Below are 11,807 nucleotides of genomic sequence, written 5' to 3' on the forward strand. Positions count from 1 at the left end.
TCATCATTCGGCCGTGGAGGTTACTTCTTCTTTCGAGGAACGCTAAAGAGCTTAAGGCGTTTCTTCTGTGGTGGGAACCTCCGGGCGAACTCTGGAACTAAGGTTCCCCTAGTATGCCAACTCGGTCATGGATAAGGCCGAGTTTCTATCTCGTGAAGGACCTCCTTCCTCTTCTCGGGCGGACGCTGATCCGTCCGTCCCATCTCCTTCTCAACCCCATCACCAATATAGCAGGTCGGACAGACCAAGGATGGGGATTTTGATTAATGAACCGTCCGATCTGCCTCCTCGCAGTGCCCCTCCTACAGGAAATCAGGCGGCCACTGCCAAAGACAAGGGCAAAAGGCCGTTAATTCCTGAAGACTTTCCCTCAACTAGAGGCGGCCATAGCTCTAAGAGCCGCAGCTCGGCCGAGGCAGCAGATCTGGATAGGGTGCTGTCCTCTGAGTTTGGGAGAGCTCCTCACCAAGAGGAAGAGGAAGAAGTTGAGAAGGCGGCGGCCGAGGGTGAGGTGGCGGCCGAGGAGGTCGTCGCCAATATTGATAACTTTAAAGACCCGTACACCTGTCAGATATCGACTTGGCTCGCTACAAAGCTCGTCAAAAGTTATACGAGCTAACTAAGGAGGTAAAAACATATCTCTTTCCTCCTTCATGTCTCATTTTCGTCCATGTTAGAGTATTGGAAGGAACATACTTCTTCACATCATGCGGACGTATCTTTTCGTCCGTGTTAGTATGTTGAGAAAGCCCTCCTTTTTGAATTCTCACGGACGTAATTTTGCGTCCGTGTTGGCATGATGGAAGAGACCTCCTTCCCAGATCCACACGGACACTGATGCATTGCACTGCTTATATTTTGCTAACTTTTACATGCTCTTTTCTGCCGTCCACTCGAACCTCAAGGGCCAAACGAAAGCAGTTGTCCTCAGTTGCAAAAAATGACAAGGACGGGAAGGCGTCCAAGCAAAGGAAGACGGTCGCATCTAAGACCACTTCCACCATTGCGGCCAAGAATACGTCGCGGACTGCTTCTAAGCAGTCCAAAGGAGAACAACCCCGGCTGGGTGATAGCGGGGCCTCCAGGTCCATGGATCTGGCCGCCACGCCGGTCCATGATAAGTCCTAGAAATCCGATGATTGGGGTAAGTCGACCCCGGAAAAACCGACCGGGCCTAAAGTGACTTCGCCCGTCCAAAGAGTCCAAAAATCTGATTTGCTTGAGGCCTCTCAATCGGCCGGCGACCAGCCTGACCGGACAGGTGAGGAGGGTCACGAGCCTGCACCGCCTCCTCCATTCACCTTCAACCCTCTTACTTCTCTGAGCTTCTCAAACAGTCAGTTTAAATAACTTTGCACTCTCTTTCTTTTAAAGTCTTCTTACTTAAACTAAACTCTTTGCGCCCGTGTGCAGATATTACGGAGGAGATGAATATGAAGCTGCCCGGCCAGTCTCTTACTGGGGCAGACGGGAAGGCCATGAGGGAAGCCATGGCCAGGGCCGTTCCTGCTGAGCAGCGAGACAAGCTGCGGGGAAATCATGAGGGCATCCTAGGCCCAATGATCATTTGCAGTGCTGAGGTAGCTTTCTCGACTCTCTGCTTAGCCGATTTTTTCATTCTTATTTTGCTAACTCGTTTTCTCTTGTACGAAGCTTTTCCTGTGGCTGACTTCCTTCCTCGAATGGAAGGACAAAGAAAATGAGAAGCTGAAGCGTGCATGGGATAAGGTTCAAAAGGCTCAGGATACCGTTACTAGGGAAACGACTGTCCAGCGTCGGTACTTCGAGACCCAGATCAACGCGCTTTCCGATAAGGAAGTGCGGCAAGCTGAAGATCTGTAGAAACTGGGCAAGGCTCTTGAATAAGAGTCCGTGGCTAGGGACGTGACAGGGTGAAGTCGTATCTCTTAATCAAAAGTAAATACCTAAGTCCTCTAATTAAAGTAGATAGGGAAGTAGGGTCGATCTCCACAGGGAAACAAGTCTTTTTACTCCTAATTAATTATTATAATCAAATTATCTAAGTAACCAATATTTATAATTGAGTATGAAACTAAACTACAAAGAATAGGAATAGGGAGAAAACAATATATAAAAGGATCTAGGGCATAGGTTCACCAATAAATAATACTACATGGTAAAACATAGTAATCAATCATTGACATTGCATAAATAACACGATTAACAGGCTCTCGCAATTTATTAATCAACATAGATCTAACAGGCTCTCGCAATTTAGTAGATCTAAGTTCTTATTGAAAATCGCCTTTAATATCAAATTAACATCTGCTCAATTCATCAATTTAATATTGCTATACTTTTACAAGCCGCAATTGTAAAACGTTAAAACAATTCAATAAGAAATTATCATGCAATACCAACAATCAATAATAGTCAATCATCAATGCATCAATTAACCAGATTGTAAAGGGCTTTCGCTACGTATTACAGTCACACAATTAACTTATCGGTATTAAATCTCATCTCTCGAATCTCGACTAAATCATTTATAAATTAACCTGTCTATTGAAACTAGACCTAAACATCAATTCTCATCTCTCGCATCTTGAATCAATATTGTCAAACTCATGCATAAAAGATAGGCCTAATCTAGTCACAGAGCATTCAATCAATCAATAGGAAATTATCTAGCATTGATAATTAACAACAATAAATTACCCCTTCATATTATTTATTAGATCCCCATAAACTCTAGAAATAAAACTACTCACACATATTAAAAACTAGACAAATCAAAGCAATAAAATAAGACATGATTAAAGGAATAGAATAAATAACTAAGATTAAGAGAAGTAGAATTAAGAACAAAGGTTTAGAGAGAGAATTCTAAGAGAATAATTAAGAGATTAAAGAAAGTAAAGAGGAGAAGAAGAAGAGATCCTAAAATTGTATTACGGAGGAGTATTTATACTCCGTACAAAATCCTAAACTAAAACAAATTAAAACGACGTTAATCGTCTACTAAGAAATACACGCGCCCGATCGGGCGCGCCTTTTTTATCATAGTACAAATCTCACGCCCGGCCGGGCGCGTCACTGGGCGCCAGACTAAGCTTCTCCTGCCCGGCCGAGCGCGCCACCGGGCGCCAGCCTCTTTGGCCGGGCGGCTCATTTGGGCCACTTTTTGGATTTCGATTGGGCTCCAATTCTTCGGGCCAATCTGTGTTTCCTCTTTGGGTCTTGAATACTCGGTCTAAATGCCCCGGTATCACCTATACCGAGCCCTTAATCATCGGTTCGATGGCTCTAACCAGCCGTGGGTTATAAACTCTGGTCGTGCTTCTCCAATGTTCGTGATTGCTCCAAAATATCTCGGAAAAATACTCCAAAAGCATAAATCCCTGCAAAAGTCAACCAAATCTACAAAAACACTAGAAAACACAAATTAGTAATAAAAGTGGCTCTAAAGAGCCAAAAACACTACTAATTACGACCAAGGGACGGGGGTAAAATACTATATAAAATAGACACATCAGGACGCCATGAGACAAGAGAGAGATCAGGCTATCCTGGACGCCCAGCGCTGGAAGGAAGGGTTTGAGGCCTCTGAAAAGCTTAAGAGCGATGCGGCCTTAGCCCAAAAGAACTTGAAGGAGGCCTTGGATGAGGCGGACGCTCACCAGGCCGAGGTAGAAACTTTAAAGAAGTCCGTTGAGGACTTAACCCAACAGCTGAAGGCACCTCGGCCCCCTAGCGCGGAAGAGGTGGTCCGTATCGAGCAAAGTGCTGAGGAGATTTTGAAGAGCCACTTCTTCGAGGCGTTCGAGCTCATGGTGGACGAGGGTGAGGCAGCCTTTTATCAGGGAAGATGCTAAGAAGGCCTGGCAGCCTTCTCCTGAGCTAGACGTTACGCCAACTACCTCAGAAGATGAGGAAAATGAAGAGGTGGCGGACGGAGCTGAAGGCGAGGAGGAAAGCAAAGAAACACCTGCTGATGATGCGTCCCTTCCTGCCTTCGAAGAGCCCGTCCAAGGCCAAGACCCAGCTACCTAGAGCCTAGGCCGTCCCATGATTTCACCTTTTCATTTTTCTGCCTTTGTTAAACAATTTTTTATTTTATTTAAATGCCGCCTTTTTCGAGCAGTTTTTGTAAGATATTTTTCCGCCCTTTGAGCGGTTTTTAATTAATGCAAGATTTTCTTTTCATCTATTTCGTACTTAGAAAAATTTTACATACTTTTGCACTTTTGCATGTTTTTGCGTTTTCGTACGATGGGGGGGGATTCCCCTTTATTCGGCGTTGGTCTAGTCCATATTTTGAATGGTTTGATTGACTTGGTAGTCTTTATGCCTTAAAGGGTATGACTACTACCAAGTTAATTAAATCATAGTGATGATTGCCCTTGGACTAGGTGAAACACCGAATCAACTGATTATGCGGCCGTTTAATTGGCTTTGTGTGAGTCGTCTGTTGAAACTATCGCTCGGACATTCTCAAGAAATTTCAAGTATTATCTCAACTTAAAATTTCTAAGTTTGGTTGGGCTAGGATTCCTAGGTATGCCCTTGCCCCATTAAAGGGGGGTAATTGCGTTGGGCTAATTTGGTATACCTTGCCTTTACCATCCGTCCATGTAAGGGACGGACGTATATCTGTGACTTAAAGTCAGTTTTTCTTCTTCTTTTACTTTGGATTGCCCTAGCGACCGGGTTTCTATGTTGCAAGCAATCTCGTAACCTTTCTCACTTCATCAATCTTGTTTAGCCATTATAGGTCAGGTTGCTCTGTTACAAGCAACCTAGTTACAGGTTTCACTCGGCATTTCAGCTTAAACCATGAAAGTGCAAATAAGCATAAGTAGAATACCAAAATAAGATAACAATGTTTGACTTTTCATTAATTTGTCAAAATTACATTGTTGTGGTCGTACGGCTCTGATTACATTGCTCGGTCGATAGACCTAGCTGTATATACAAATTTTTGGCTAAATACTAAGAAAAGACTTAAACATAATATTTTTTTTAGATTATTAGTGTTCCACATTCGTGGGATCTGGCGGCCATCTGGCTTCAAGACGGTACGTGCCATCTCTAACTTCTTCCCTGATTCAGTACGGCCCTTCCTAGTTTGGGGTTAATTTTCTATTCTCATTGGCTCGGCCAACAGCTTCCATTTTTCTGAGCACAAGATCCCCTATCTTCAGCGGATGCTTAGACACTCGGTGATTATATGCCCTTGTCATCCTTACACGATAAATTTTGTGTCTGAGCGCCGCATTGCCCCTAGCCTCTGGAAGAAAGTCCAGGGCGGTATTCATGGTCTCCCAATTGGCTGACTCATCATATAACATTACCCGCAGAGTGGGCTCGTACAACTCAATTGGGAGAACTGCTTCGATCCCATAGACCAAAAAGAATGGAGTTTCTCCTGTGCAACTTTTTGTTGTTGTCCGTATGGACCATAATACGTTAACCAACTCATCAGCCCATAGGCCGCCCGCTTTTTCAAGCTTGCGCTTGATTCCATTTGAGATCAACTTGTTGTGGGCCTCTACTTGGCCATTAGCTTGTGGTCGGCCGACTAAAGCAAAACAATGAGTTATGCCCTGGTCTCCTAACCATTCCTTGAGCTGGCGCATTTCAAACTGAGGTCCATTGTCGAACACCATTGACTGAGGTACTCTGTAACGAGTAATTATACTCTTCCATATGAAGGCTGACTTATCCGCCCACTTAATGCCCCGGACGGCCTCGGCTTTGACCCATTTAGTGAAATAGTCCACGGCTACCAGCACATAACGTCTTTAGCCGGACGCTGGAGTGTACGGCCCTAAAATGTCCAAGCTCCATTTTTCAAAGGGGAGGGGACTGCTTATGGCCGAAAATCTGTTAGCCAGCCGATGGATTAAGGTCGCGAACTTCTGGCACTTGTCACACTTTTTCACCATTTGCATGGCATCTAACTTCAAGCTTGGCCAGTAGTACCCCAAATGGGTGGCTTTTTCTGCCAAAGCTCGTCCTCCAATATGGGAACCACAGTGCCCCTGATGGAGGTCATCCAACACATCATGCCCTCTCTCTGGGTGATACACTTAAGATAGGGCTTCACAAAAGCATTCTTGAATAATTCCCCGTTCTTCATCTCGAACCGGGCTGCTCTCCTCTTCATCAGCCAACTCTTTTTAGGATCGTCCGGAAGAATTCCATTCCTCAAGTAGGAAATAATTCCGTCCATCCAGGTTGAACTTCTATCTATGATTTGAAAAGGATCGGCATCAATACTTAGTTTCTCTTTTACTTCCCAAAATACAGATCTAGGAGTGTCACATGATGTCGAGGAAGCTAACTTGGAGAGCGCGTCCGCTTGATGATTTTCTGAACGAGGAACCTGCCGCAAAGAAAAATATTCTAGGCCCTCAGCCTCTTCCTTAACCATCTGCATGTATTTCATCATGGTCGGCTCCCTTGCTTCGAATTCACCATTGACTTGGCAGACTATTAGCCGGGAGTCTGAGCAAACTTCATTTTTGGTTGCCCAGGCCGCCTTACACATTCTTAGGCCCACTTCATTGTTTGAAGCTTGGAACTGAAATCTCATTGCGTACTCAAAATTATCTCCTTCACGAGACTAACATATGATACCAGCGCCACATCCGGTAGCTGTTGCGCTACCATCTACGAACACTTTCCAGATCTGGTCTCCGGCCGGCTGAAGATCAGGCCGAGTCATCTCAGCCAAAAAATTCGCAAAGGCTTGCCTCTTGATTGCTTTTCTTGGCTTGAACGTAATGTCAAAGCCTCTCAGTTCCAAGGCCCACTTAAGCATACGGCCACTGGCCTCTAAGGTTGTAAATGGCTTCTTCAGAGGTTGGTATGTGTAGACCACAATTGAATGTGCCAAGAAATACGACCGCTGCTTCTTTGATGCCATATACAATGCTAGGCCAAATTTTTCAACAGGGGGGTACTTAAGCTCGGCGTTGTGAAGTACATGACTGATAAAATAGACTGGGATCTGGTGGTTGTTCCTTTCAGTAAGCAAGACGGCACTTAGAGAGTGTTCAGAGATGGCGAGATATATGAATAACTTCTCATTCTTGAGTGGACTAACGAGCCGAGGCATTGTATGTAGATGGCTTTTTAGCTGTACGAACGCTTCCTTGGCCTCTTCTGTCCACTCGAACATAGCTTTCTTCTTGATGGTTTGAAAGAAATAACGGCACTTATCCCCTGACCTTGACAGAAATATACCAAGTGCTGCTAAAAAGCCGGTCAGCCTTTGCACCTCTTTGATCGTTCTTGGTGACTTCATGTCCAGGAGGGATTTAATTTTTTCAGGGTTGGCCTCAATTCCACGTTGATCAATTAAAAATCCAAGATATTTACCGGACTCAACAACAAAGACACACTTCTTTGGATTTAACATCATCTTATGCCGCCTGAGTTCGGTAAAAGTTTCTCGCAGATCCTTCAAATGGTCGGCCGGCTCTTTTGACTTGACAATCATGTCATCGATGTACGCCTCCATATTCCGGCCAAGCTGATCTCTAAAGACTGTATTAACAAGTCGCTGAAAGGTAGCAAGGGCATTCTAGAGGCCGAATGACATTACTTTGTAACAGTATAAACCCCTGCTCTGTCACGAACGCTGTTTTCTCTTGATCTTCTTCCCCCAGGGGAATTTGATGGAATTCGGAGTATGCGTCCATGAAACTCATCAGGGCATGCCCGACCGTTGAATTAACCAAGCGGTCAATTTTGGGCAAGGGAAAGTTATCCTTAGGGAATACCTTGTTTAGATCTATGTAATCCACACACATTCTCCAAGTTCCATTCGGCATCTTCACGAGAACTACATTAGCTACCCAGTCTGGGTAATAACATTGCCAAATGAAACCGGCGTCCAGCAGCTTCTTCACCTCAGCCGCGGTTGCCTGATTCCTTTCCTCTCCATGATTTCTTTTCTTCTGAAGGACAGGTTTTATCAATGGATTCACGGCCATCTTATGCACGACCAGGTCAGGACTTATTCCTGGCATCTCACCAACTTCGAATGCAAATACATCTTTGAATTCTTACAGCAGCTGAACTAACTCATCCCCAAGCATACCCAAAGCTATAGTGCCTACACTAACCGTCCGACCTGGTTGATCGGGGTCAAGCACTATATCTTGGTGACTATCGGCCGGCTGGGGCCTTAACTCTACTGGCCGGCCGACAGTAATTAGCTGCTAGGCTTGCTCTATCTTGGCCTCCTTGCGCTTCTGGCCGACCTGGTATGCTGGGAGTGAGGTTCCTTCTTCTTTTGGCTCGGACGATTTTGGTCCGCGTGTAGTAGGCTTAACAGCCAACTGATTACATTCCTTAGCCATTTTCTGACTTCCTTGGATCGTTCCAATTTTACCATCCGTCCTCTCGAACTTTAGCAACATTAGATGAGGTACAATGACTGCCTTAGCTGCATTCAGCGTGGGACGGCTGAGTATAACGTTATATCCAGTCAGCTCTTTTACCACAAGGAAGCGGACAACCATATCTCTTCCTTCCCCTTTTTTCCCAAAGCGGACGGGTAGGTCTATCCGCCCAACTAGGTGAATAACATTCCCCCCAAATCCTACCAACGGGCGAATGATGTCTTGAAGAGCATCCTCTGGGAAGCTTAGATTCCTCAGGGCGGCCAGGCTGATGATGTCGGCCGAGCTACCCATATCAATCAATATTCGTCCGACCTTCAAGTTGGCTATCTTCATAATGAATACCATGGGATCATTGTGCAAGGCTTTGACCTCCCCCCTGTTAGCCTCACTGATGGTTACTTCAGGAAAAGGGTTCTGCCTTTACTACATCCATTTGCATCACCTTTCCCAAGTTCCAGGCGTCCTACTTGATCCCTTTCATGGTGGGGCCGCCCGAGGCGAAACCTCCTGATATCACGGCCACAAATCCTGAATCAGTGATATTCCCATCATCTTCCTTGTTTTTTTTCTTATCATTTTTCTATTTCTTCTCGGACGTGTTGTCTGTCAGTGTGTATGTGAACTTGAACTTCATCACATAAGAGTCTAGCATGCCCTTCTCGGCTAGCTTGTCCAACAATCTCTTTAAATTGATGCAATCGTTCGTGTCATGTCCCACATCCTTATGGTAATGACAGTACTTGTTCTTGTTCCTGTACTGAGCCGAGCCTCTCAGCGGCTGGGGCTTTTAAAACTCGAACTTGTCTTTGATTTCCATCAGGATGGAGTAACAGTTGAACTCATAATGGGGCTCGTTGACAGGCTATAGTCGTATCACCTAATCAAAAGTAATTCCTAAATCCTCTAACTAGTGTAGGTAGGGAAGTAGGGTCGAATCCACAGAGAAACAAGTCTTTCTATTCCTAATTAATTAAAATAATCTAGATTATAAAGTAACCAAAATATTATAATCGAAGGAAACTAAACTCGCTTAACGAAAAAGTATTTATACTAAGCAAGAATCCTTCACGTCTCTAGAGGTAACCGATTTGTTGTGACGATCTTCCGCAAGCTAGAGAATACCGCCTGAAGGCTGCTACGCCTGTAACTGCCTCCAATTTCCGTTGTGATAGTCTTCAAAAAGATCACAGCTTGTTGATCCTTAATGCTGCTATGCCAGTACGTCGGCGCTTTACTGCTTGTGAACCAGTATGTCGATGCTTTTGCTGTGATGGCAATCCTCTTTTCTTTGGGAATAGTTGCCAACACAACTCTTGTATGGTGTATGACAATCCTATTCAGGGAATGTTTTTAATGCTTCATAACAATCCATCCTTGGAAATGTTGCAACGATGAAGCGACAATTCGTATCTCGGAAAATTTGCTAAAATCCATTTTTGGGAAAAGTTGCCAATGTTTCGTAACAATCTGTCATAAGAACTTTGCTACGATTGACAATCCACATCTTGGAATATAACTCTTGAAAGAAATCCACCTTGGAAATTTGCCAACGCTATGTGACAATCCTTTTAGGAAAATATTTCCAGAATTAACAATCTGCGTCTTGGAAAATTTGCAAAAAAGAGTCGACCGACAATCCACTTCGAGAAAATTAGTCACTTACTGAAATGAATGACAATCCACGTTGAGGAACCTTTGCCGAAATTTATGATAAATAGAAACCTATGACAATCCCTTGGGAAATTTTGCCATAGGGAACTGGGTGCATGACAATCCAATCTCGGAAAACTTGCCAGCGATGACAATCCGAACTTGGAAAAAATTGCCAAACAGAGAAGGAGCACGACAATCCACGCTTGGAAACTTTGTCAGAGATGACAATCCAATCTTCGAAAAATTGTCGTTGAAGAAGATGCACGACAATCCATTTTTTGGAAATATTGTCAGTTGGAGATGACAATCCAATTTTTGGAAAAATTGTCGTTTAAGAAGAATGTGCGACAATCCATATTTGGAAATATTGTCGTTTAAGAAGAATGCGCGACAATCCATATTTGGAAATATTGTCGTTTAAGTGCTTTCTTTTAAACCGATACGTTGGTGCTTGTAATGAGCTAGTGTTTTAGGCGCTTAAGCTAAGTTAGACGATTTTTTTTCAAGTCAATCACTTACTACGATTGTAATCGAGCCGACTACTAATCATGTCAATTGCTTATAGGGGATAACTGGCGTACCAAGGAACCCGAAATTGTTGTATGAGGTCGAGATAACCATTCTGAGAGGCTTCGAGCTCTGTCGCTGGTGAAATATCTCTGGCGCCAAGAATTGGCTTTGTTGCCAGACGCTGGGATCTAGCGTCAGGCGCTGAACTCTGTTGCCAGACACCAAATGTTGTTTCCAAACGACAGCCTTGTCGTCTGGAGCTGGAGTCGGGTCTTCCCTATTCTGCTCTTGCTGCCGCTGTTGCTTGGTTTTGCTTCGAACTTTGAGCTTGGTCGTTTCCTTTCAACCAAATCCGCTCAAATCTTTTGTAAATTAAAGCTCTTCATCTCTAATAATTTGTAAACCATAAAAATGCAAACCTGCATTACATAAATAAAGAGGTAGAAAAATATACGGGAACAATTATTTCATTAATTATTTGTGGGGTTACAACTCTCGTAGATCTCTTGATTCCTCTCTCCAAAAGGCTAGGGTTTTAATATGTTTATAGTACGGGGCCTTGTCGGCTTAATCCATACTATGTTCCTACAATGTCTGCTAGTAGGGAGGAGATGGGGTCTTTGTGACTTGTTCCATTTGAGCCTCCTTAAACCCTAGATTCGACCCTCTTTATATAGAGAGTCGTAAATTAAAAGATAATAATTTACGAGATTTTGAAGATAAATATCTTATATTTTTTTATATTATCTCCTTATTTACATATATCTGACACCTGATAATTAACAAAATTTCGGTGTCAACAAATGCCCCCTCGAGACCTGTTGTGAAGATTTGATATCGGATGCAACTTGGTCTTGAAATTTTCTTGTAGAATTTGAAAGCAAATTTGACATGCCCCCATTATTTCTACGAATTTAGATACTTGAAGAGTGGAGATGAAGAGCGAAAATTGTCCAACCGAGCGTGCCAATTTGTAAACCATAAAAATGCAAACATGCATTACATAAATTAAGAGGTAGAAAAATATACGGGAACAATTATTTCATTGATTATTTGTGGGGTTACAACTCTCGTAGATCTCTTGATTTCTCTCTCCAAAAGGCTAGGGTTTTAATATGTTTATAGTACGGGGCCTTGTCAGCTTAATCCATACTATGTTCCTACAATGTCTGATAGTAGGGAGGAGATGGGGTCTTTTTGACTTGTTCCATTTGAGCCTCCTTAAACCCTAAATTAGACCCTCTTTATATAGAGAGTCGTAAATTA

At 43.6% G+C, this 11,807-nt stretch overlaps 1 protein-coding gene across 1 annotated transcript; it reads right to left on the minus strand.

Moving 5' to 3' along the window:
* Window positions 1–5,084: 5,084 nt before the first annotated feature.
* Window positions 5,085–5,630, minus strand: LOC110695380. The gene has a single exon (XM_021872617.1). It carries the CDS (start codon window positions 5,628–5,630, stop codon window positions 5,085–5,087), a length of 546 nt encoding a protein of 181 aa, XP_021728309.1.
* Between the last annotated feature and the right edge of the window lie 6,177 nt (window positions 5,631–11,807).

The sequence above is a fragment of the Chenopodium quinoa genome, unplaced genomic scaffold (assembly GCF_001683475.1).
Source record: "Chenopodium quinoa cultivar QQ74 unplaced genomic scaffold, ASM168347v1, whole genome shotgun sequence".
Classification (NCBI taxonomy): domain Eukaryota; kingdom Viridiplantae; phylum Streptophyta; class Magnoliopsida; order Caryophyllales; family Amaranthaceae; genus Chenopodium; species Chenopodium quinoa.